At 43.4% G+C, this 26819-nt stretch overlaps 1 protein-coding gene across 1 annotated transcript; it reads right to left on the bottom strand.

Annotated features, from left to right (window-relative positions):
* Positions 1 to 818: 818 nt before the first annotated feature.
* Positions 819 to 23587, bottom strand: NFU1 (NFU1 iron-sulfur cluster scaffold). The gene is made up of 8 exons (XM_024201258.2): positions 23538 to 23587; positions 20548 to 20654; positions 16402 to 16537; positions 13511 to 13577; positions 12048 to 12162; positions 10268 to 10331; positions 2637 to 2811; positions 819 to 1383 (listed from the first exon to the last, which is right to left on the bottom strand). Exons 1-8 carry the CDS (start codon positions 23585 to 23587, stop codon positions 1336 to 1338), a joined length of 762 nt encoding a protein of 253 aa, XP_024057026.2. The 3' UTR covers positions 819 to 1335.
* Positions 23588 to 26819: the final 3232 nt, after the last annotated feature.

Raw genomic sequence — 26819 nt, 5'->3', positions numbered from 1 at the left:
CTATTAATATGAAAGGCTCTTCTTGCAACAGACCTGCTCTGGTTCCATTGTGCATGGGATGGGAGGGAGGGAGGCAGAATTTCAGGGGTTATGTACTGCTCATCACCATGGAGTCTAGTGCTGTGGAATCTTCCTGCATGGCTGTCGCTCTTGAAGGGAGATGGGGCATGTGCAGCAGGCAATCAACTCCTGCATGTAGGGGAGGGAGCACAAAAACTCTTCCAGCCACGAGCCCAAGTCGTGGCCATACAGCAACTCATTTGGAAAGCAGAATCCCTAATACCCAAGTCATCTACTCAGGCTGGGCATTGGAAACAGGTTATGCCTCTACGTACCCACGAAATAGATGTTTTGCTCTTGAAATGCACGAGTGACATGTTTCAGTTTCAAAAAGTCAACTTTTCCCCTTCCCATAGTTTCTAAATGCTTGTAAAACTGACGTGTTCTCTCCCGCCACGTTTTTCCTCACCCAGAAATAGTATGTTAAGGAAGGATCTATTGCAAATTTAAACAGATTAATAATATATGCTGGATAATCTTTAGTTATAAAAAAGTGCATTAGGGTCTCCAACTATCATGGCTGATAAGGATCATCTAATGAACTCTTCTTTAAAAATGGTATTATTTTCTTAGAGAGTTGATTCACATCTGTAACTAATTGTATTTGATTTTGTTGCTATTATCTATACAATGGTTGGAAGGAAGGAAATAATAATCACAAAACTAGTGAATATTATTATATTTAACAACTGGGTATAATCAACAACAAACATTTGAAGTGGCCAGGTTAACTTTTAGTCAAAACTCATACACAGTAATCAAGAACAAAAATAATTTACTTCATAAAAATAAACTCTACATCTCAGAGCTTCAGAATATGATTGCAAGTCATTCCAAAAGCCCATAAGGCAGAACAGGGAGAATATTTGATACAGATATTATATAAAATGCACAACTTTCTTTAGAATTTATTCTAAACAATTTCACTTACTTTTTTCACTTCCCACTTTATTTCACACACAAAGGCTTGAGAATAAGAAATAGACCAACAAATCACTGTTTAAAAATGCCTTTTTCATTTGTTTCTTAACCACGCGTAACAGTTATGAAGTCTACAGAAGAAGGAACAAGTTCTCTTTTGAAAGCAGACCATATAGTAAGTCCCTGGAAAAGGCAGTGTATTATCTTTAAACAGGGGGGCCATTTTAAAAGATGAAAATTTAACTATTTTTCTAAAGTAGAGAATGGCCATTTTTATTGTTCCTCGGAACATGGTTAAGTTATACACATCCTCAGGAAAACTTTGCTATTTATAGTCTCACACATGCTGTTAGCTCAGGTAGAGTTTGCTTCTTTCTCCACTCCATCTTCATCATCAACAACCTAAAACCAAAACCCAAACGTTGTTTAAGTAATCATTTTCAACTTTGCTTCACTAGGACAACACAAGAGCTCAAGAAAGAGCCATAAGTATAAATGACAACATTTGTTATTCACACAGTTAATTACATCGAACCTGATCTTAAGAGCTACTTAATTCCCAGAGAAAGCAATGGGAGTAGCAATTGTTCAGTGCCATTATATGATGATGGCCACATGAAAGAGGTGAGCCACTCACTTCAATCAAAATGACATGAGGAGATTTGACTGAAATAAGAAGGTTGTGTAATGCTAAGAAGCAGACCAAGTGGTTACGAAAGCATTGAGAACATTCACTAACACATACCAGATGTTTAATTGGAGAATGTATCTGAATTTGTATTTTTGTGGACATAGACTTATCTTAGTATATAGAGAGCAAAAAATTTGTTCCTGGTTAATTATACATATCAGAAGAAAGTCCCCAAAACACCGAAATATTGTTCACTGACAAAAAACAAAACAAAATGTTTTTCCAAAAAAATTTCCTGTTATAAAATCCATCCCATGTTTCTGAGACTAGAGCGAAGCAATACATTTGAAACAGAGTCAATAAAAAAGGGAAAACTAATAACCTTCATGTGCTGTGTTATTGGAACAAAATAACTACAAAATTTAGAGTACATAGTACAAATGCATGGATGAGGAAAAATAAAAACAGCTGTAACTGTGCGAGGAACAAAATGTGTCAGGCTTTTTGCCCCATCTTATTTGAACAAAGACTCGATGTGCCAAACCATGCTAGAAGAAGGTGGATTCTAGGGATTTAATCTGACTACTGTCCCTGTAATTCATTAATTTATTAAAGAAGTTTTCCCATTCAAGGCTGATTTGTGGTCCGAGACCCATGCAGGTTGCAGCTTCTAAGAATGGAAATTTTGCAGGAAGCAGAGGCATTTAACAGCATCCGGTCCCTATGGAAATGAAGTTTTTCTTCGGTAAATTAAAAAAAACCAAAAAAAAAAACCCCCCACACACAGACATAACCGGTTGTAAGTATCAGTAACTCCCAATGGCATGGATGTTTCTGGGTTAAATACTGTTATTCCTTTTATAGTGCCCTGTATCCATTTGCTTAAAATGCCATATCATCAGAATTGCAAAATTATGTACTTTTAAAAAATTGTATTTTAAATCACTTGAGCAGAACTCTACATGCCGCCGAGGGGGAAGAGGTCCTGTCTATAAATCAAAAAAACACCTTCATATTCACATACCTGTTCCACGCCTTCTACTTCTGGAATATAGAACTGCAGCATGTTTTGTATCCCATTCTTCAGTGTTATGATAGAACTGGGACAGCTAGTGCATGAACCCTGCAACTTTAACTGTACAATCCCATCTTCAAAGCCTTTATATATGACATCACCCCCATCTTCCTGAACTGTTGGCCTGAGGAAACAGAATATTTATTATAACAGAAAATATTACTGCAGGTAATTTTTGTTCTAAAAATTGTAAGAGTTCATTTAATGCTCATGTAAGAGTTATTTCTAGCCCTTTCTTTTTACACAAACTGGTCCAACATGGGCAATGACAGGGCAAATGTCTCCTTAGAAAAAAGAACGAGGAGTACTTGTGGCACCTTAGAGACTAACAAATTTATTTGGGCACAAGCTTTCGTGGGCTAACGAAAGCTGCCCAAATAAATGTGTTAGTCTCTAAGGTGCCACAAGTACTCCTCGTTCTTTTTGTTGATACAAACTAACACGGCTACCACTCTGAAACCTGTCTCCTTAGAGCGCTCCAGGTCAACATTCCCCAACCCTGATCTGAAGGGACCAAAGTTCTTTCTCTGGGGCCATATCTACACTACCACTTATGTCGGCAAAACTTATGTTGCTCAGGGATGTGAAAAAAATACACCCCTGAGCGACATAAGTGGTAGTGTGTGCAGCACTATGCTGGCAGGAGGGCGTCTCATGCCAAAATAGCTACCGCCACTCGCTGGGTGTGGTTTAATTATGTCAAGGGGAGAGCTCTCTCCTGTCGACATAAAGCAGCTACACAAGAGATCGTACATTGGTACAGGTGTGCTAATGTAAGCTCTATAGCAGGGGTGGGCAAACTTTTTGGCCTGAGGGCTGCATCGGGTTTCGTAAATTGTATGGAGAACTGGTTAGGGGAGGGGGTCATGGCCCGGCCCCCATCTCCTATCTGCCCCCCGGGACTCCTGCCCCATCCAACCTCCCCTGTTCCCTGACGGCCCCTCTAAGACCCTTGCCCCATCCACAAACCCCTTCTCCCTGTCCCTGACTGCCCCTGGAACCCCTGCCCCTGACTGCCCCCTCCTGCCCCATCCAACCCTCCCTCCTTCCTGACTGCCCCCCCAGGACCCCTGCCCACATTCAACTCCCTTTTCCCACCCTGACCCTGATCCACACCCCCGCCCCCTGCCCACCACCCCTAACTCCCCTACCCTCTATCCACCCCCACTCCCCCGCTCCCTTACTGCGCTGCCTTGAGCACCGGTGGCTGGTGGCGCTACAGCCGCGCCGCCCGGAGCCGGGCCACGCCACCACCGCCACCACGCAGCACAGAGACCGGGTCAGGCCCCAGGAGCTCACAGCCCCACTGCCCAGAGCATTGCGCCGGGGGCAGAGCGAGCGAGCTGAGGCTGCGGGGGAGGGGGGACAGCAGGGGAGGGGTCAGGGGCGAGCCTCCCGGGCCAGGAGCTCGGGGGCCGGGCAGGATGGTCCCACGGGCCGTAGTTTGCCCACCTCTGCTCTATAGTGTACACGTAGCCTAAGGCCTATTTATTCCTTGGCCCATGAGGAAATGGGCCAACTTTGATGAGTTTTGTGACTGGGAGCTGGCCTGCGATCCCTCCCAACCCCTGTCACAAAGAACTAAGAGTTAGCCATCAGATAGCATCAACTGCTGACAACTCTGACCTGGGCTAGTGACAGAGACAAAGGCTCTACAACTCCCAAGCCACCCATTCCTATACAAAGTTTGAGAATTCCATGATGTGTTCTACTAGTAAAAAAAAAAAAAAAAAAATAGTTGCAAATACTTAGTGAGGGAAGAGAGCAAGAGTCAGTTTTAAGTTCTGAACTAGTATTTTTGCAATTGGCAAGTTAATATGGAAATAGAGAGCTACAAGCTTGTAAAACATTTGTCTGTTTTCTTACAGAAATCACATTTCTTTATATTATACAAGCTACCAAGACAACTAAGTTACAATTAACTCCCATGATAAACAGCCTTCACTTCCACCCCCATAGCAACATCCTGAAACTTTCCAATAAGCATAAATTGTAATTGTCACCAATTCACTCTCCTCTCTGTATTGTATTAAGGCAGAATCCTCAGTAAGCTGAAGAACTGGAGGACTTTCCTTCCTAAAATTGTCTTCTGTGTATTAGAGCTTTTTACAAACTGAATGTAGTAGTATGGGGAATAATTATGACATATCCTAGAGGGTTCTGAATGCTTATTGTGCTTTGTATACACAATGTATGGAAGAAAACAAAGTACATATGGGCCTGATCTGGTTAGTTGATGAGGCACACAGCATCTCACACGATTGGACTCCAGAGCAATTGACATTTCCCCAATCTAGTCTCCTGTCACAACTAACAAATGACCAACTTTATAAATGCATCCCCATAGCAACATTTTTCCAGATGCCAAGCTAAAAAGCGTCATGTTACTTGAACAGAAGCTCTTTATACCAATTCCCAGAAAAACACTTGAGAACTTCACCTCTGCTGCAATAATTTAGGATTTGGTCACATTTATTAACATCAGCATCAACAACTTACTCTACACAAATCACCTTAATTCCTGGAAGCCAACAAACAAAAAGCATCTGACTGAGAATTCATTCTTCCTTTATCTGACAAGATTTTAACATGTTACGGCACAATTCCAGTCTTCCTTTTTTTCCTCCCAGAGTGCAGCTGGCTCATGTTAGCTGACTCGGGCTTGTGGGGCTCGGGCTAAGGGCTGTAAAATTGTGGTGTAGACGTTCGGGCTCGGGCTGGAGCCCGAGCTCTCCCGATCCCAGAGCTTGGCTCCAGCCTGAACCCAAATGTCTACACCACAATTTTACAGCCCTGTAGCCCAAGCCCCATAAATCCAAATCAGCTGACATGGGCCAGCCACAGGTGTTTAATTGCAGCGTAGACATACTCTCATAAAGGCTTCTGATTTCTTTGCTTCTATTTTTGATGTTCTTCAGTGTAAACAATGAATGCTCTGTATGCATCACTGGGCTTATACAGAGCTCCTGGAAGCTATTCAGTAATGATATTGACACAACAACATAGACTACTGCAAATGGTCTGTTCAACAGCCTCCTGGCCAACTGAGAAAAAGGACAAACAATTTTAACAGAACTTCTGTGGAATATAAAAAAGGCAACTGTGAATGTTAAGGCTAATGTACCATGGGGGTTTTAGGCAACCACATAACCCATGACAGCAAAGCTTACTTAATGCTATCTTTCAAATCATTACTACATACCAGAGGTGCCCAAACTTTTTTCTGCTGAGCCACCCCTACGTCCCATGCACACCTCTCTTTTTCTAAGCAATGAGGGGAGGAGTGCCTGGTGTCACAGTTTCAGGGCAACTGCACCTGTGTCCCCCACTCGTGGTTCCTCAAGGGCACCCACTCTAGGCTCCAAGCTCATCAGCCATCACCTCTCTTGGGCAGAGACCTGCGTCTCACTCCCTCCTGCCCAGGGAATTAGTAAAGCTGCATAGTTCTCTGCCTACAATGTGATATCTCCAGCTGCCTAAAAGGCCAGCGACTGCACTTGGCTTTCTCTCCAGAGGCTCTGACCAGTGTATTAGCCACAATTATAAGTTGCCACTCAGCTTTTTCTAAGCAAGCACATTTATTAAGGTGAAAGCATTACAGAGAAAATATGTTAAAACAAGAAAAGAACCGACATGCATGCTAAAAAGCTTACCAGAGGTCACCCCCAACTCCAACCTCAGGCTCCAGTGGGTGATCAGCCTTTCAAAACCCACAACTTGTTTTTCCCCTGTGGTTACAGTCTAGATTCAGAACCAGAACCCAGGCTGGGCAGGTCAGCTGTTTCTTTACGCAGCTTAGGCCTTTGATCCCCAGTGTCCGAGAACTGGTACGAGTCATTCCTCAGGTTGTAGCGCCAAAGGCTCGCTTTTTGCATAACCAGAGGTGGAGAATTTGCATTAACCTCTCCCTAGGTATCCCCCAGGAAATACACTTCACACTTATTGTCCCCCAAAGTCCATTCCCATCTAGCACATTTTCAATATCGTCCTTTGAACTCTCATGCCTCACATCCCATCTCTGTCCTGGAGAGTGACATACCATCCCAGTCCACAAACACTGCTTTTAATACGATAGACCCCAAAGATACTTAAGCTTCACTCAATCTGGTCTCCCAAGAATATGCAGAAGATTGCCATGTGCGTCACACCTGGTACCTGCGGGGACCAGTTGGGGAGGGAGTACACACCACATGGCAGTTGAGGAAGCCTTCTGCTCCCTGCAGCTGCCAGCACTTGGCTCCCTGCCTCGCTCCATTACCCCCACTCAGGGGAAGCAGATGGGCTGAGCTGAAGGGCCAGGATCAGGAGGGGAGCGAAAGGCTCCACCCCTTGAGTACTGGCCACCCTGCTGGACACAGCCCACTCCTGCCCCTAGCATTTCAGCGCGACCCCATTCTCTGTCCGGCAGGGGAAAGACTGCGCTCTTAGCCTTGGGGCTGCGCTGAAAGGCTGGGATCAAGAGGAGGCTCTGCGTGGCTGGGGGAAGGGAGTGCCAGTACTCCTGGAGTGCAGCCTTCAACTCCCCACTCGCAGAGCTCCCACCAGTCTCTCCTGCCAGTTGGTGGACACAGCTGCAGCTGTGGGGGAGTAAAATGAGTAAAAAGCCTGGTTAGGGGGGAGGGATAGCTCAGTGGTTTGAGCATTGGCCTGCTAAACCCAGTGTTGTGAGCTCAATCCTTGAGGGGGCGATTTGGGGATTGATCCTGCTTTGAGCAGGGGGTTGGACTAGATGACCTCCTGAGGTCCCTTCCAACCCTGTGATTCTGTGATTAAAGCAGGCAAGACCACCTGCTCAGAGTCCTGTGTGCTTCCCCCTTCCAGACAAAGCCTCCTCCTGACCCCAGCCTTCAGCCCAGCCCTGTCACGTCCTCTGCCTCCTGTGATAAAACTTGGCATGCCCCAGGGGGGCAGTGGGGGGGGACACAAAGGGGGATGCACCCCACAGTTTGAAAACTTCTATATATACCCACACAATACATAGATCCATATAATTAGATAAGATTTTCCTCCTCCCCTCTATATCCCTTCCTCATCTTTAAGAGATGAGTTTACTGTCACTATATTTCAGCTGAAAGATATACCTTATAATTTTTTGTATAAGAGCTTTCAGAATGCAACATTTTATAGAAATTATAAATAAAAAAAGCCCAAGTTGGTGCATTTTCTTGAGAAATGTAAATTAATTCTGTTCACTTACACCGTATGTAAGAGTGTTTGCTCCTGGAATGTGTGATTTGTGAAGAAGCCATCGTCGGTAACAAGAGGACTTCTGAAATACATTAGGCATTTCCCCACATCCACATTTCTCTATTTCTTATTTGTTTCTGTTCACTCTGGTAGTCCCAGTTTGGTCATTTAAGAGAGTGGAGCAGCACCTAGGTGCTATACAAGATTAGGGAGAGAGAGACAGGGCCGCCCTGAGGATTCAGGGGGCCTGGGGCAAAGCAATTTCGGGGGCCCCTTCCATTAAAAAAAAGTTGCAATACTCTAGTAACATGTATTTGGAAATGTAAAAAATAACTAGTGAAATACATTCAAAAAGTAATTTGTAATAATTTGAAAATACACTACATACATTATTTAAAAACATTAAATGCTTTAATGGTATGTATACGTTTGCAATTACATAATAGGCTGTTGCTGGGAGATGGTGATGGTTGGTGCCAATGGGCTGTCACTGCCTGGGGGTGGTGCTGCTGTTGCCCAGGGCTGGGTGGGGAGCTGCACTCTGGGTTGGGGGGTGCCCGGCTCTCAGGGATGTGGGGAGATGGGGTCGGGGGGTGTCCGGTTCAGAGGGGCTGGGCTCAGAGCTGGGGGTCAGGGCTGTGGGGGGGATGGGGCTGGGGGGTTTCCGACTCAGAGGGACTGGGCTCGGAGCTGGGGGTCAGGGCTGTGGGGAGGATGGGGCCGGGGGGTGTCCGACTCAGAGGGGCTGGGCTCGGAGCTGGGGGTCAGGGCTGTGGGAAGGATGGGGCAGGGGGGGTTCCAGCTCAGAGGTGCTGGGCTCGGAGCTGGGGGTCAGGACTGTGGGGGGGATGGGGTCGGGGGTGCCCAGCCCTGACCCCTTACCATGCCGCTTACCCCCTCTCCCAGGAGCCTCCAACATACTGGTGGGGCAGGGGGAGCCTCCGACATACTCGTGGGGGCCCCTGCGGCGCCCGGGGCAAACTGCCCCACTTGCCCCCCCCTCGGGGCGGCCCTGGAGAGAGACCATTCAGGAATAGTCAGGACACTAGAGGTCTCTGGGAAAATCTGCAGAGAGCAGAAAGCTTGCTGCAGGCCCTCCCTGGAAAGAGGGACAAATTATCACAGAGCCAGTGGAGGGGCTGGCTGGCTGACCTTCCGGGGCTGAAGAGCTAGTGCTGAGAGGCTGAAAAAGGCTGAGAGCTAAGAGCCAATGGAAGGTCTAGCTTGCTGACTTTCAAGTACCAAAGCCAGTGCCAGGAGGCTGAAAAGGGTAGAGGACTAGGAAGCCAGCGGAGAGGCTAGCCAAAACTGTCCTTCCTGAACCAAAAAGCGCCAAGGCCAGAGAAGGCTGACAGCAACAGAAGGAGATGCCAGCTGGCTCTTGGAGTCAGAGAGCTGGAGCCAGAGAGGGTTGTGCTGGAGAGCAAGGGCATGCTGGGGCTGTATTCGATGTATTGCCTGGATTATGGTGTTGGGACTTATGCGCATGGGACTTTCTTTTGTAATAAATTAAACCCACAAGGGCTATTTACACTTAAATAATCTTTGGACTACTTTGGGGGACTATGAAGGAGGGAAACTGAGGCAGGTATGCTTGTCATGCCACAGCTTGCAGCCGAAGGATGCTCCAGGTGGGGCTGCTTTATGACAAGAACTGAATAACATCTCTTAACTGCTCTAAACACTACATTACTGACTACCAGATTCTAATTTCAAGCTGTGTCAAAACCCAAATATAATTGCTGCAAAAAAAAATTAGGGATAAAAGTTAATGGAAGCTCAGATGACTTCTGTGAGTGAATTTCTGAGATACAAATTTGAGATGATAGAGTTTACCCTACTTTACTGAACATGAAATGTTAAATGATTTGAAACTCATCTGAGAACAGCAAAATGTGAAAAACAAGGGAGATGAATACATGAAGGGGGAAAAAAAAAAAAAGAGTGCTCACCCCACAATCTAAGATCTTTCATGTTATTTTTTTTATTATTAGAGATTTAGACTGCAGTAGCACCTAAAGCTATAACCAGGTTGGTCCCAATGAACTCATTTTAAAAAACACACTATTGTGGGTTGCAGGATCCTACTGTCTTCTAAAATCATCTGGGAAAATGCAGTTTGATTCGCAGGGGTCAGTTTGATTGAGTCAGATCCTTCACTGAACTGGACACTATTCAGCACAAAGCTAGTTTTCACAGGGAACCTCGAGGTGAAATTTTCAATTAGAGACAATATGAACAAATCTGGCCTCTCTGTGCACCAAGCTGAAATATGCCATGTTACCCATTTAATTTGTGTAATCCTAAAAATATTTAGAATTGCATCACTCTGAAATAATCCAAAACATGCCTACTGTGTGACAACGCTTTAAACTAGCAATGTTTAAAGTTACCTTATTCTGGTATCCAGAAGTTCCTTAATCATTAATACAACTTCATCGTCATCTTCTGATGCAGCTTTAGGGGGAAAAAACACATGCAAAGAAAAATAATGACAAGGCGTTATTATGATTAATATTACTGTGGTAAAATACTTGTAAAAACAATATTCTTTTTCCACGATTAAGTAGTACCAACAATACATCACCAAAGGACGATTCTAAGAGCTAAACTCACAGCTAAATCTAAGCTGGTGTAATTTACAGCACGTACATGAAACCTTTTCAGATTTTCCTCAATATTCTCTCTTTTACTCACACAAGCATAACCACGGTTCTTCTCGAAGCACAGAGTAGCAAGAAAAGCCACTAACAGCATGGGATACAGGTATGTGGGCTAACACAGGCAGCCCTGTATTACAACCTACTTCTCCCTCTGGCTCCTCAGCATGTAAGTTACACCAATATAGATTTCCTCAATAGCTACATGTCACCTCTCTTTCTATAGGATCAGCCATGAATCAGATGGCAGGAATGGGGGAGAGAGGGGGATTGAGGATCATTAGGGTTTTGGTACACAATTCTCCTTCTGTCTAGGGTTTATTACAGATATATAAATTGTTTCCAAATTCCTAACAACTGTGAAGTTTATTAGAGTATCAAGACCTACATTAGTTACTTGACTGACCAGCTGTCTTAGTAACCTCCATTAAAGCATTTTAAATTTTATTTGAAAGACAAATGGCTACTGTTTCCAGCTACAGGGCTGAAAAGTAGTTATAAAAATGGTTGATTTTCCTTTGAAGCATCTTTTCAATGGAACTGAGACCCATAAACCTCAAAACTCCTAAATTACTTAACAGAAGTCATTACTTTCAAAATGACACTCCAGGCAGTTCTCTGGATAACATACTGAAAGAACAGCTGACAGCAACAGATGGGCTACCAGGACACCTCAACAGAGGCAGTGTTTCCCTCCAGCTCAGTTTAGCAACTCTTCTCTGCATTCTTGATGTAACAGTATTGCAATTTTACAATTAATCCATTAACACAGGGCATTTCAACACTTTACAAAGGAGACAAGTGATCTTTATAGCGAGCTTGTAAAAAGCAGACTCTGTAGCAACCGCCAATATTTTTGTGTACACAGAAAACCAAGCACTTTTAAAAACTGTTTCAAACCAAAAAAGGCTAGAACAGCCGTGGCCAAATCCTTTGCTGGTGTAAAGTCAGTGTGGTGCCACTGAAGGTTGGATGTTTTTCTAAAACAATGGTTTTCAACCTTTTTTCATTTGCAGACCCCTAAAAAATGTCAAATGAGGGTGAAGACCCCATTGGAAATCTTAGACTTAGTCTGTGGACTCCAGGGGTCAGCAGACCACAGATTGAAAACCACTGTTCTAAAAGATGTGCTCTCAGAATTATCTGGGGGAAGTTCTCTGGCCTGTGTTATACAGGTCAGAACAGATGTTCACAATGGTCCCTTCTGGCCTTGGAATCAATGAGTCTATAAAATTTGGCCTCAGTATTGCACTATCTGAGAATCTGGCCCCATATTCATGGTCAGACAACTGCTTTGAACTGTTTGTGTATTATTAGTTTAATTGCACCTTATGCAGACCACTGAATCTTGCGTGTTAATTTTAGCCATTTATACTGTTTCAGTTATTCTCTTCTCACATGTTTTCTGTGGGGCAAGTTCATTTCCTCTGAACATGATCTATCAAACACATCAACTTAAGAGAGGACTAAGACCATATACAGGCATAAGCCAGTCATGAAGAGTTTCATTTACCTGTATCTGTACGAGGTGCCTCTTCAGTAATTACAGGTAAACCAGAGGCAAAGAAATCCATTATGGTTGCATAAATATCTGGTTTCAGTAAATTCCAATCCCAATCTTCGTTCACCTATAAAAAAATTAAGAAAACCAAATATAGTGTTTCTGCTTCATTCCAAAGATTAATTTTATACGTGGCCTTTGTCCATCTTAAAGGCACCTTGCTGGGCATTTAGGCCTGAAATTTAATGTTATTCAATGGTTTTACCAAATCCAATATGAAATAGAAACGTTTTCATAACATTATATTTAAAATATTCAGTAAAGAGGTCTAGTTGTTTGGATTTAAGCAGTTGCCTGCAATGTTTGCAAGCCAACTGCTGTATAAAATATTAGTGTATAAAAACAAACAACGTAAGATGAAAAGAAACTAAAATCACAGATGTTCTGCTAAGCTTTATTTCTACCAACAAACTGTGTTTTGGTTGTGTGTTCTATTATTGACATCTCATGAGTTGTCCACTAAATGGCATAGCGACTATATAGTATTTATGCAGCTATGGATTTATTACACAATACCTCCTGGGTTGGGTGAACTCCTGAGTCCCAGATGAATAGGCTTTGCCACTGGAGGCAAAGGAGGGATTTTGAGGCAATATGTAATGCACTTGCTTGCATTTATGTGCACCACTGTTCTTTGTTGGATAGACTTTCACCTTCATGTGTTTGTAATTTTGTTGCCTACTATTATCTAGCCTAAAAGGATATGAACCTTAATACTACTTAATATTTAATGGAACTTCTCTTTTAGCTCAAGTAGTAAAGGTCTATTTCTGAAGCAGATGGTTCCAAGCTCTATTCATAATGCCATGTGCATGCTAGATCAGACAACAGTGATGCCTTTATGATCATCCATTTGGAGTCCCAAGATCTATTCCTAGCTCAGCCATTAGCTCACTACATATGGCTACAGAAACTTACTTAACCTAAGTATGCCATAGTAAATATGCACATCTGTAAAATGTGAGGCTTCTTTTATTTAAATTAGAGGAAAGGGACCACAGAAGGGCAAAATGTTATATTAAAAGTTTACTCAGCTGACTTTTAGCATTTTGATTAGAACTGAAAAAGTGCTGAGCACCTACAACAATAATTCATGTCAAGGGAAGCCGAGACATTCGGTGGCTCTGAAAATCAGATTCAAGAGACAATATTCTCAGAAGCCGTAACTAGAACAACAGTGTGAAATACAATTACCATAAAGCTGTGAAGACACTTTGTACAGAGATTATGTTGACGAACTAAATTAAATCCCTGTAGTGAATATTTTGAGGACATTCTAAAGAAAGGTAAGATTTCTAGTGTACGTTATGCAAGCCAGGGAAGGCTCTGCCAGGAGTCTGTTCCTTTCACCTCTCCCTGTAGATTGGACAAGCATCAGCTCATATTTAGACCATTGGAACCTCTTTTCTGCTTACCTTTGTGACTGTGATGAAGTCTGGCCCAAAGAAGACACTTTTAACTCCTTCAATCCTGAACAACTGCCTGCAAAAGAAAGTTAACCACAAAAAACACTAAATTAAAAGTTTCTATCAGTCATGTTCTACTGTCTTTCTTGCTTTCCTACAAGAATACATTTCTAGAGGGCAATCATCACTTAAGAAAATAAAACCATTAAAGGAGATTGGCAAAGGGTTCTTCTACAGTTTAAGTGCTTCTATTCTTTATCCATGGCAATGGAATTCTGCAGCTTGGCATAAGTAGAAAACAACATACCATGGAGTGTGATACTGAACATACAGCATGTTACTTTTTCCTGTTAAGTATGAAAGAGCTAATGCTCATGTCTCTAGCTCCGGTTTGAAGCCAAGAGGGTATTCTTTATCCATAAAACTACTGGATCAGCATCAAGGATGACCAACACACACACACAAACATTCCTGGCATGCAACTGTGGAAAGACAGGGACTCTTCTTTAGAATAGTAGATTAGGTTGCTGAAAACTTTTAAATATAATCTATTTTACTAAAAGCTGTTCTGAATTTTGTTCCTTCCATAGAGACTCCCCCAAAACAAACTGAACTAGGACTCTGGCGATACTTGCTGTTCAGTGCAATAACTTTTCAGTGAAGAGTAGCCCACAATGTTTTAACATGCCAGCTTAATGTGTAAGGAATCTTCAAATCTTTATTCATTGTTATGGTATGTGAGTGACTCTGTGGCGACGTTGGTGAATTTGAAGTTGCGGTTACTCGGAAAGCAAGGGCACCAGAGTTTATCAAAATATCCGTTTCACTTAATTTTGCTACCTTCAGTTGCTTAGTGCAATTAAAACACAATTAAAATTCTAAAATTAAATATTAAGAGAGATCTAAGCTTGATACTTCATTCCTCACTACCTTGGTGTATCGTATTTAAACAATCATCACACAAATTCAGACCAACACACTAAAACTTTAGAACCAGACAGGAAACAAGAACACACTTTGATTACAAACTATTCTAACTATAAAATAACAGAATGAGAGTTTTAAAGGCAATCTCAACAAATGCTCAGTTTTGTTTGTGTGGCCACAGGAGTCAGTAATTTTAAATCTATACAATCTTAATACCTAGACCACAGATTAAATGACTGTCTGTTGTCACCCACAGGGATACGATAAAGAATAGCTAGAACAAACAGAAGTTAAATCTGGCATTTTCATACAAAACACTGTAGGTAACCCTAATCTTGAAAACAGAGACAGAATACATTTTCAGTAGTATAAATAGCTGAAAAATAGACTCTCTTAAAGGGGAAATCTATACAACTTGAGATGCACAAATCAGATACTTTACCACAGGTTATGTATGGCAAAGAGGAACTTTCCTATACACATAACAAACAATTTTTAAATGTTAAAAATGTAGCTGTGCATGTTGTGTGTGGGTTGTTTTTTTTAAATATCATCACACCCTAATTTGCTTGATGGACTAATGGTCCCAAAATTTTACTTTAAAATATATTTTGGAGTTACACGTGCACTCCAAATCATCTAACGCTAGCATAGCTGATATTATTTCTTTGGAAGATTTGTATTCTCATGCCAAAACAAATGGGCATCCCAATTACAAAGCCTGAAACATCTGCTGTTCTATACATATGGGCATTTCTACTACCTTTGAGCTAAAGAACTTAATTTGAAAAGTTCCTGTTTGGTTACAAATCAACAATAGCATTTTGGAACTATTATAGCAATACCCTGGATAATGCTACGTTTCCCGGAGAGAGGGCTGCATTAAGCTGCTTTCACTTGTGTGCAGTATTTCCATCACGTATAAGAGAAAATTAAACTATGATCTTGGGAAGGTGACACTATGGCATTTCCATATCTCACCCTCCCACTGCAGCCTCTCCACCCACATACATAGCAGGTATAAGGAGCATTATCTCCAGAGGCTGCTATTGATGCAATGGCAGATACCAGAAGCAGTGCTCACACCCACTTTCCCCAGGAAGCAAGTTTGCAACAGTTCTCCAAGGCATCTCATCACCATCAGCAGGCAAAAGACTCCTATGACTCCTTCCCATCCCATCCCCCACTTTCAGACAGACCTTTAATGGTGTCCCAGCCCTTTTTTACCCAATGAAAATATAGCAAAGTATTAGATGGAAAATAAACTGTAGTAATGATTCATAGTCCAAGTGGATTGAAATGTATTAGTCCAAGTACGTTTCACTATGGATACTTCAGATCTATGGCACTGAGGGCCTTTGCAAAAGATTATACACGAATAAGACTAGAAAAAAGGGTTCATTATAAACTTGAGTAATTTTAATTTTTCCACTGTACTGTTTGTAACACACCCATATTTTAAAGAGAAAAAACCCAATGGCTTTGAAGCTAATGTTAAAAGTTATTAACTGTGCCAAAATTAGTAAACTGTTTCAGTTTCACATATGACATTTATGGACATTTCCTTAGGTTGCCTGTCTCATTACACTGTGAGTTGGCATGACTTTAATGTGACTACTAGCGTAAGGACTATTCAGTAAAGTTTTGCAGGATCCGGAACACAGGTATGAACAACAGTATATTTCCTTTTCAGGAATAATGAATGCTATCGTGATTTGATTCAGATCAATGAAATAGATGACCAGGAACTTAGTTATCACACTGACATGCACAGTATAAAAATCTCGATAGATTACTTTGGCTCTCTCTAGGCATTCAATCTACTTTATGAAAAAAAGCAGCATCCACAATGGAAATGCAGCAAATCCGCTCTTTACAATTCAGCTGCATTGATGATGACACTTGTATATACATGTGTTTCAGTAACTACCACAGATAGTCCCTTGAACAAAGTATGTAATGCTTGAACACACCTCGCTAAAGGTGAGCAAAACGCTGCAGCTGGTGTGGAGAAATCCATGGTTCTCGACTCCAGTACTTGTCTTCCTGGAATAAACTTCAAACTATTTGGATTTGGAGTGTCCTGAGTCTGAATAAACATGCATCTTACTGAAAAGAGAAAAAAGGAAATAAAAGTTCAAAAGAGAAGTGGCTCATATAAGGAATAACAGAGATCTTGTTTATTTAGCCAGGCAAGGTTTTGTTTGCACAACACAGATTTATTAAAAACAGAGGACTGTGGAACACTGAAATTTATCAAGCATGGCTCAACCAGTTCCATCAAAGAACCCATATTAACATGAAGATCAACAAATTCAGTCACTAAATTTAAGACACAGATGAAAAGCTTAATGAAACCCTGTCCCAGCTAGTTTTAATCTCAGCTTTATTCCCTGAGCAACTTGCTGCTCACATTCTCTGTGTTTATCTGAACAGAGCTAATACTCTCCCCATCCTTTTTCAGAGGCTCTCTTTTTAACATCCACACTAAGATAATATTTGTGCCCCTTCTCTATTCTATTCAGGTTGCTAATCCATGCTCACCACTTTGGTACCTGAGCATTGTGTGGGGTCTCCACTCCAGCATTATCACGCTCCTGTTAAGAGCATTCCAGATGCAGGACTTGGGCAGATGTACTAACCCTCTGTTGTAGATATTCTTATGTTAAGATCTTTTTGTTCCTTTTCTAGCATTATCAAAAAGGAGAAAGTATCACAGAAAATAACTGTAAAAAATGAACACACAGCCTGGTAAGGAGTGTGTGTGACATTTTGGTGTGGACAAGAAATTGCAGTAATCTGGAAACCTGCATAGCCTTTCAGAGCTAGCACAGAATTCTTTTTAGTCACCCAAACTATCTTATCTGGATGGACAGCTCAACCAGTTTGATTAAGCTGGCTCTGATATTGTGCTTATTGACTTTCAGCAAACATTTTGTATTAACAGTTGATATTAAAATAATTTATAAAAGCTGGTAAAAATATACCCAACATTTATGAAAAAAGTATTTAGTTGTTTACTCGGATAATATTATTTTAATGGGATTTTGCTGGACTGCCCAAACCTTAATAAAAAGAAATAGAATATACTTTTACCCAAGGATATCAAAGTGCTTTGCAAACATTATTTAAGATTCACAATGGAGCTGTGCAGTCGGTATTACAATAATCATTTTACAGATTGGAAATTTGAGGTACAGGAAGGTTAAAGGACACGTGCTGTCACACAGAAAGTAAATGTCAGAGTTGGATATAGAATCCTACCTCCTTATTCTCTACATTAACCACTAGATCACTCTCCTGTCCCTTCACTGCCAAATTTCATTGCATGATTAGGATTCTCAAAACAGCACATCACCTTCAACAAAGGGAAACTGATTTTTTTTTTAAATTAAAAAACCCTAGAAATATGTATAAATTCTGAGTACATAATATTTGGGAAGCAAGCTTATTTAACTTCAGAAACATATATGGCATAGAGATAATTATTTTTGTTATTTTTAAAGCAACAAAAAAAGAACTGAAGCTTTCACTTCCTAAACAGCAATTTTGATCACGACTCCTAGTATTAGATGACAAATCAGGCTATTTATAAATCGCCAAATTTCCTCTGCAGGTGTCTGTCATGACAACAACTCATTTGACTTTAACCCACACCATCACCACACACGCAAGCTCTTAAGTTTCGAGAGAAAGAATAAAAGAATTAGCATAGAGACGCTCAGTGCTAACATGCTAGAAATAGTCCTGACTTAGCAACTAACAGCCATTCTCTGTTCTGTCACACAACTCCATCCACAAGGGCTAAAAACATCTTCCCGATTAGAATGGCAAAGGAAGCCACCCTCCAATGTGACAATATGACAAATAGCCTATAGTGATGGAAGTGGATGTTGTCAACTGAACATGCCCAACAAATTTACTGACTTCGCTAATGCAAAGGGCAACTGACAGCAACTCCACAGTCAAATGGCTAGCATCCCCAAAGGCCTAGAATACAACAGGATACATCATCCTCTCACAAAAGTATTGATGAGGGTAGCTATTGTACCCAGGATCTTCTGAAGTTAGGAAAACAGATTATTTTCAAAAACCAGTGTTTCTTTCTCATTAGTCACACTGGAACTCTTTGTATATACTGTGAATAACCAGGTTTATCATCATCTACAGTTTGTAAGTAGCATCATTCACACAGAATAAACACATTGCTTCTTTCAATTATCTGACCACTATACCATGTACTTTCTTCTGTTTGATCATTTATTGAAAGTGAAAAATAAAGATAGAAAAAAAAAGACAGAATTTAAAGGATATTTGTAGATCAGTACGCGGCTGACTAGAACCCTCAGAGTCAATCAGTCGACTGCTTGATTAAATCTGAATTTCAAAAAAATTCAGTTCTGAGTTGGGTAGGTCTGAGGCCCTCTGGAATCTGCATCAAAAAGCATTTGCTGCAGTGGGGACTGAGACACTCATTTAAATAATATTTCCACTTGTGGTTGGTTCTATACAACAGGCACCTGCATAATTAAAAATGTATATATACACACATCTCTTTCTCCACAACATGGCAGAGTTGTTGAATCCACCAGGCAGCTGCAGAAGCTGATCTGCAATTTTCAGCAGCACAAAAGGCAACTGAATCTTTTTTTTTTGCTGATCATAGAGTTGTACAAAATACTGTAGGAGCAGATACAGTAAAGTGGAGTTCCAACCTTCGCGTTTTCAGATAATATTAATTTGGCCCGGTGTGGGGGAATTTTAGTGTTCGTGAAAGGTGCTGGATTGACAGACCTGGCTATTGAAGTCATCTGTGTGTACACACACACACACAATTTGCAGTGGCAGTTCAAACCTCCCTGGGTTGCCCTTCCAATGTTCCTCAAATCTGTCCAAAAGGAGGAGCCCTCTCCATCTTCATGACCCAATCACCCTTAGCCTCTCTCCTGAAACTGCTTAATGGTTAGTGCCAATTATGGTGAACGTGTATTACAAACCCTTTTCTGTGACAAAATTAACTTTATACAGATCACCGAAGAGACACAAGAAACTAAAAAATTTTGATCACTAACAAAGACTGGCTTTGAACCAGAAATCCAAAGCTGAAAATCTATATATGTTACTTCAATCCCATGAGCTACCTAACTACAAGTTTTAGCAGCTGAAGTGCTTTTCAGACAAACTAATGTAAGAGGTTAATTTCTAGATTAGTACTAAAAACTGCAAAATAGTAATTTCAGTCCATTTTAATTTCTCAGTGCCTTAATACGGTGTTAGGCAAATTAAAAAAGAATTGGGCAACATGCCTAATAAATTGACACATAGGAAGAGTAAAATCACTTCAAGCCTCAAATCTCCCCAACACCTACAATTAATCAGACAACTCAAAATTAAAACAAAACTTTTAAATTTCTGCCCCAAAGATGGCCAGAGATGTACAGAAGGACATATTCAGGAGCAGACTGCTCCTGATCATAGAATCATAGGGACCTCAGGAGATCATCTAGTCCAACCCCCTGCTCAAAGCAGGACCAATCCCCAGACAGATTTTTGCACCAGATCCCTAAAAGGCCCCCTCACAACCCTAGGTTTAGCAGGCCAATGCTCAAACCACTGAGCTATCCCTCCCCCCATAAAGGCACTACGCCTCCACCCTTGCAAGATGACATCTTGGGATGGTCAGCAGTTCCAGTCTTGCTGATTTCAACTGTTGAACAGGATACAGGATAGCAGGAGGTCTGAGAGTGATCTTACACTAAGAAGGAGTTAAACTAATACATATGAGCACAAATATAATACTTTACATCTTCAAAACTCTTTACAAGCCTCAGCAACCAAATGAAATATCTCCATTATTATACAGATGAGGAAACTGAGGTGCAGAGTATAATGGACTTACCCAAGGTCATACAATGACCAGAATCTGGAATACAGTCTCCAAATCCTGGTTCTAAACTCTGACCGCATGATGACTTAACTACCTTTCTACTAACAAAAAATCACCCAGAATATTGCATACATTTGAGATTTCAGTAAAAAGGAGAATTTATTCTTTCACCATCTTCTTGAGATAAATCTCATGAGAGCTTTACTTACTTTATGACAAAAATTAAATTTACCTGTAGTATGTGCTACGGTGGATGGAAGAAACGGTTTCCTTCGTGCGAATTGGCAGAGAGGCTGTTTAGTTGTTAAGTTAAAGTCTTTTAATGTCATGCGACAGAACCTAAAGAAAAATACAGATTTTACCAACAATATCTCAATTAAGAATTTAGCTTTTCCCATCTCTCAAGGAAAGAGAATTTTGTATGCACCTAATATCTCTGGATTTCAGCAAGTTGCTTAATCAGTTTCCTCCCTCTTGAAGGAGAACAGGTAATGTAGACTAGCTATCAGCTACAGGCTTATTTTCCCCTCCTCTCCACATAGTTGTTGGGGGAGAAGGGAAAATGGGGTTTCAATCCCTTCTCCCTCAATTTCCAGGTGGCCAAGTAATCATTACACACCAGTCGCCTTGATTTAAAATTCACCAGGACACTGCTGTGGAGAAAGGACAGCAGCTCCATTGAAGCAGTGTGTCAACAGAGCTACACCTCTACCCCGATATAACGCTGTCCTCGGGAGCCAAAAAATCTTACTCCGTTATAGGTGAAACCACGTTATATCAAACTTGCTTTGATCTGCCGGAGTGCGCAACCCCCCGGAGTGCTGCTTTACCACGTTATATCGGGGTAGAGGCGTATTCGTATCCAGCAGCAGGAGACCAGGGCCCTGGAGTGGAACCAGGCCAGCTATAACAAAAAATTCTTGTCGATGCTGGTCAGGTAAACCACACCACCCATCTTGTTGAGACACACAGACCTCGAGTGGACAAAAGTGTGAAGAATACGCTGAGAAGAACAAACCTGAAGAGGTGAAAAGATGGACTAAACTGATTTTCAAAAGTTTAGGTGCATATTTGTACTCAATAATTACCATGATTATATAGGTAATAAATAGGAATACAAAAAACTGTTCATTTTCACATGCAAATTCCTGTTTTGTGCAATCACTATAATCACATGCACAAACTTGGCATGAAAATATCCACAATTAGAAAGTCTAAGCTATGACTTCTAACTTCCAAGAATCTTCAGACAATGATGCTGTAATTATATGGTGACAGATATCTTTATCTGTTACTAACAAGCACCTTGAATTATTACAGCAAAAATATTTTAAGATCTAATCCAGATTTCTTTCTTTACGCTCCTTACTCTTTGCTTTCCTCTCTCTGGGTTTGGACAATGAAAATAGATGGTCAGTTTCACACTTAGAGTCAGTTTTGCTTTCAAATCTCAGCAGGAGGTTGTTGTTTTTTTTAAAACAACTTTTGTATGAGTTTGTTTACAAAATTTAAGCAATTGGGATAATTTTGAGTTACTAGGGTCCTTTTAACCCTTTCCTCATTGTAGAGATGTAGAAGTTGCCCCCTACACAGCCTTTCAGTGATAGTTAACAGGGAACATACTAGGAACATAAATTTAAAAAGTTAACCGTTTAAACGATTTAAAATATTTCATTTAAACAGTTAATTCATTAAAGGGACGATCCGGCCAGCATGGCCGCTGCTGGGGGCGCTCTAGGTGGGCAGTACTGCTCCGGCCGGCGTGGGGCCGCTGGGCTGGCTGGCCAGCCCAGGACTTAACAGTCAAGGCAGGGTAACCGGTAAGACTAATGCTTACCAGTTAACATTTTACATCCCTAGAACATACAAACCCAGTAGACTTAACACACCATTAGCAGTAGCAGTTCATTCTCATTGTATGTCCCCCTCAAACACAGCAACACACACCAGGGTTGGGAGCATAAGGCGACCTGCTGTAGTATATCCCTTTCCCCCCCACTTCCCCTGTACAGTGGGGAAGGGCATGGATGCTAAGGGAAGCCCAGATGTCTTTAAGGTATTTTAGGACTTAATGTTAAGGGTGGGTGGTAACCTTAACTAATTTTAGCACTATGCTCTCATGTCTCACAAGCACAATGTGGGGTGAGTAGACAACTCCATCCTGCTGCGTCCGGTAGCACCCTCCTCTATGATGCACCTGTGTAGGTGCTTCTTTCTCTCTCCCATATGCTGATGGTGGAGTTGCCAACCTGCACAGAGGGCTGGAGGGAAACAATTCCCACCCCCTGCGCCACAGCAGGCTCTCTGAGGGTATGTCTTCACTACCCGCCGATCCAGCGGGTAGCAATCGGTCTATCGGGGATCGACTTACCGCGTCTCGTGAGGACGCGGTAAAATCGATCCCTGATCGCTCTGCCGTCGACTCCGGAAATCCACCTCGGCAAGAGGCGGCAGCGGAGTCGGCGGCAGCGGTCGACTTTCCCCCGTCCTCACCGCCAGGTAAGCCGACCTAAAATACGCAACTTCAGCTACGGTATTCACGTAGCTGAAGTTGCGTATCTTAGGTCGGAACCCCGCTGTAGTGTAGACCTAGCCTGAGACAGGGACTATCTTTTTATGCTGTGTTTGCGCCTTGCCTAGCACAACGGGGTCCTGACCCATGACTATGGCGCCGTTGCACAATGACAATACAAATAATAAAACCATCTTCCCAGTCACACGCTGGGTGGGGATTGCGGATCAGGTCAATAGTTCACAGCTTTTTTTGTTTTTTGTTTTTTTAAGGCCAGACGAGACCGTTGTGATCCGCTATTCTTCCTCCTCTCCATTGCGGGGTGGTGGTGGGGGAATTAACACCCAACACGCCAGGGCGGGGGGGAGCAGATGGGGGGGTGACCCGCGAGGGTGGGGAAGATAAGGGGGGGTGATCCCCGGAGGGGGGGGGAAGTAGTTCAGGGGGGATGGCCCGGGGGGGGAGAAGATGAGGGGATGACCCGCGGGGGGGAGTTGGGCGGGGGTGGCAGATGAAGGGGGTGACCCGCGGCAGGGAGGGGGGGTGACCCGCGGAGAAGGGGAAGTTGGGGGGGTGACCCGCGGGGGAGATAAAGGAGGTGGCCCGCGGGGGGGAGGGGAAAGGGGGGACTCTCCTTCCCCCTGGCTGGAGACGAGTTAACCCCCCCAGGCGGGGCTGCGACGAGCCGAGCCCGGGCCGGGGTCACCTACCGGCCGCCCAGCCCCGCCGCCGCCCGCAGCCACCGCGCCGCTGCCGCCATCTTGGCTCTCCCGAGTCGCCGGCGGCCGGACACAGGACCCCCAGCGCGGGGCTGCCCCGCCCAGGCGCCTGCTTAGGAAGGAGTCGGGGGCGCCAGGGCGGCCTCTGCCGGCCGCAGGGGGGAACTGCAGCGAGGGCTCCGCTGGGGGTCAGGCCTGCTAGGGGCAGGGGTGGGGATGGGGATGGGGGGAGTTTAGGGGCAGCAGAGGCCAGGGAATGGGGCGCGCGCACCCCACAGCCTGGCCCAGGGCAGCCCGCTTCCTCCCACTGCAACAAACCCGCTGCAGCCTTGGGGAGCAGCATTGCTACCTGGTTAAGCCCAAACAGTGGAATGAGGGGCTCCCAGGGTCCAATAGGGGCAGGGGCTCTCTGCCTGCCGCTTCAGGCTCCCACCTGTCCAGGTTGTCCCCTTGCTCGGGTACCTGGCCTGGGAAAGCCATCAAAGGGCTCCCTACACACTGCCACCTGTCCAGTTTTATTAGGGTTACCATATCTTGAGTGTCCAAAAAGAGGACACTCCACGGGGCCCCGCCCACACCCCAACTCCACCCCTTCCTCAAAGTCCCCGCCCCCAGCCCCTGCTTCCCGCGAACATTTGATTCGCGGGAAGCCTGAAGCAGGTAAGCTGGGGGGGGGTGGGGGGAGGAGGCGCAGCCCAGTCTGGCCCCCTCCAGCGACCGGCCCCGGCCTCTCCAGCCTGGCTCGGCTCGGGCCCTGGGGTGCCAGCCCCGGGCCAGCCCCCGGCCCAGCCCCGGGCCCCGGCCGCCCAGCACCGCCGGCCCCTGGATTTTCCCGGACATGTTCAGCTTTTTGGGATTTCCCCCGGACGGGGATTTGAGTCCCAAAAAGCCAGACATGTCCGGGAAAATCCGGACGTATGGTAACCCTAGTTTTATGGGCCCAGGCTCATCTCTCTTTTATTAGCACTACAGAAGTAGCAACTCAATGCTTCTGCAAAACCCACTGCTACCCTGTCCCCATGTGCCCCACCAAGGGGCAGTAGGCGGTTGGCTTAGAAATGTTTGCAAGCCCTCTGCATTTAAAAAAATGAGCAGAATTTCATATGATAGGGTAACACAGTGGAACAAAACATTTCCTATTTGGGGTGAAAAACTCCATTATTTATTTGCAATATTTCCAACCCTCAGTGTTCAAAAATTGGGCCGCTGCTCCCCAAAGATCATAACATTGGTTTAAAAGGAGTGGGGTTTAAAAAATGCAAACACATTTTGGGGTTCTTTTTCTGTACCTTCTAGTTTTTGTGCTTTTAGTGTTTATTCTTCTCCAGCCCTACTGAGGGCTAGAAATTAACTGTATTTTTTTTTAATTAAAACTAATATAAGATAGTCACATCATTTCAGGAGCTCTGGCTTTGAAAGAACCAACAAAATCCCATAACTTGGGACAAACTCTGTATTCATTAGTTCTGTTACAACAGTATCCTCAGCCCCCAGCCATGATCAGGGTTCCTTCCACTGGGCTGAGTGCTGGTCAAATGCTCAGAGAGTGTCTGTTCCAGAGAACTGATCCTTTTTGTTTTTGCCTGACTCTTGTTTGATCACATATTTTGTTTCTATATGATCAGTGGCCGTTTTAGAAAGTGCAGCTCTTCACTTCTGTATTTCACACTGCCCTCTCTTAAACAGACTACAATAGGTACCTACCATTACACGCACAGGGCAGTAGTGCCTAGAGAACCCAGGCCCCTGCTGCTAGGCTCTATCATTAAAACACATATAACCTGTGTCTAAGAGAAATGACAACAGAGGGGTGTGTTGCTGGCTCACACTGTTTTGTGGAGGTTTGTATGTATGAAACAGCAGAAAGACCAGTGAACGTAGAGAGAAGGCAGCAAGGAAGCACCTGCACTGTGAGCGTAGCCCTTTGAATAGCTACAGAATGTTTTTTGGGCTGAGTGCTAGCTGCAAGTGGCTTGACACTGTGAGCAAAGAAACTGTCTCCTGCTATTTGGTTCCTGTTCTGGCAAACAGAACTTTGTACATTTTTTGTAAACAAACAGGAACACTTCAGAGATACCTGACTCCACCATCAAGGTCTCCCCCTCATGGAAACAACCTGCAAGGTCCTGGACTTTGGCTAACTGCTCGGATCAAAAAGGGGTAACCGTCCTTTGGCAGTAGCCCAGCAGAGTAGACATGTTGCACAAATCTATGACTAGATTTCATCATCAAGAATTTGGCAAACTAGACTGTCCTCCAGCTAGTTTGCCAGAGACCTATTTGGTCTGAGAATAGCGTGTTGCATTAATTTAGTCATTTAGACTGCACAGTCTTTGACACAGAGGGTCTCTGTTGTGCAGATTTCACCCACTAGCCAGTATGTGTGTGTGTGTGTGTGTTTCAAGGGGAGCATTTGAATCCTAAATAATCTCACCAAGATTAGCACATAGTCTGTACACCTGTGATTAATTTAAAGGGCATTACTGTAAAACTTGTATATCGAAGAGGCCAGTATTGCTGCCAAATTTGAACTGGATAGCAGGTAGGGTTGGGCTGTTTACATCTGTTTTTTCTGCTTCAGACGCTTCAGAATAAAGCAGCAATTCAGTGGCACAAAAGCAAATAAACTTTGCCCATCAGACTTTCATTCGTCCACTGGAGAGAGTTCCATTTGCCCGTCCCTTAAATTTCTTATTATTTGTTCTGCTTGCTTTGTTCTTCTTTGGCCACCATTTGTGCTGACACAGAGTAAGTCCGCCCTGTAAGCTTCACTGAAGCCTGCTTGTAACAGGGTGATCCGTCCCTTTATGGGCCTGGGACTAGGCCACCCTCTCCCATTATCAGACCCACCTGGGAAGGGATCAATTACAGTATAAAAGCCTGCAAGTGGCTGAGTAAGGGAGGGGAACTGCCAGAGGGGTTGGTTCGGTTCGAGGGATTGGCCCTGGAGCAGAAAGAGGATACAGAAGAAAAGGGCTCTAGGCCCGTGTCTATCAGGGGAATAGCTTTGTTTTGTGTTCCTTTGTGAGTTTTGTGTTTGAATTCAACAACTCTGCCCTAATGGAAGGGCCTGAAAGAAACATAGGTGAGGTAGAAGATTTTTTCCTAGGCTGGGGGCTTCCCTTACCAGCCCACACTGCTCTTCTACATGTCTGCACTTTTTGATCTTTCTTTTTAAGGCACATTTACCCAAATCAACAGGCTCAGTGTAACCTACTAGCTGGTGTATACTTGTAGGTGTTAGCTGCCAGGTAGTGGTAATGTACAGAAAGT

This window comes from Terrapene carolina, unplaced genomic scaffold, assembly GCF_002925995.2.
Source record: "Terrapene carolina triunguis isolate 2854851 unplaced genomic scaffold, T_m_triunguis-2.0 Scaffold53, whole genome shotgun sequence".
NCBI classification, from domain to species: Eukaryota; Metazoa; Chordata; order Testudines; family Emydidae; genus Terrapene; species Terrapene triunguis.
Note: the sequence above shows the minus strand (reverse complement) of the source record. Positions and strands in the feature narration are given on the sequence as shown.

Bases quoted from the DNA above. Each gene is read 5' to 3' on its own strand.
- NFU1 (XM_024201258.2), bottom strand. From the start codon at position 23,587: ATGGCGGCAGCGGCGCGGTGGCTGCGGGCGGCGGCGGGGCTGGGCGGC. The intron at 20,655-23,537 runs GTAGGTGACCCC...ATTTTTCTTTAG, and splicing joins GCGGCGGGGCTGGGCGGCCG to GTTCTGTCGCATGACATTAA. The intron at 16,538-20,547 runs GTAAATTTAATT...TTCTCTTTTCAG, and splicing joins CACCGTAGCACATACTACAG to TAAGATGCATGTTTATTCAG.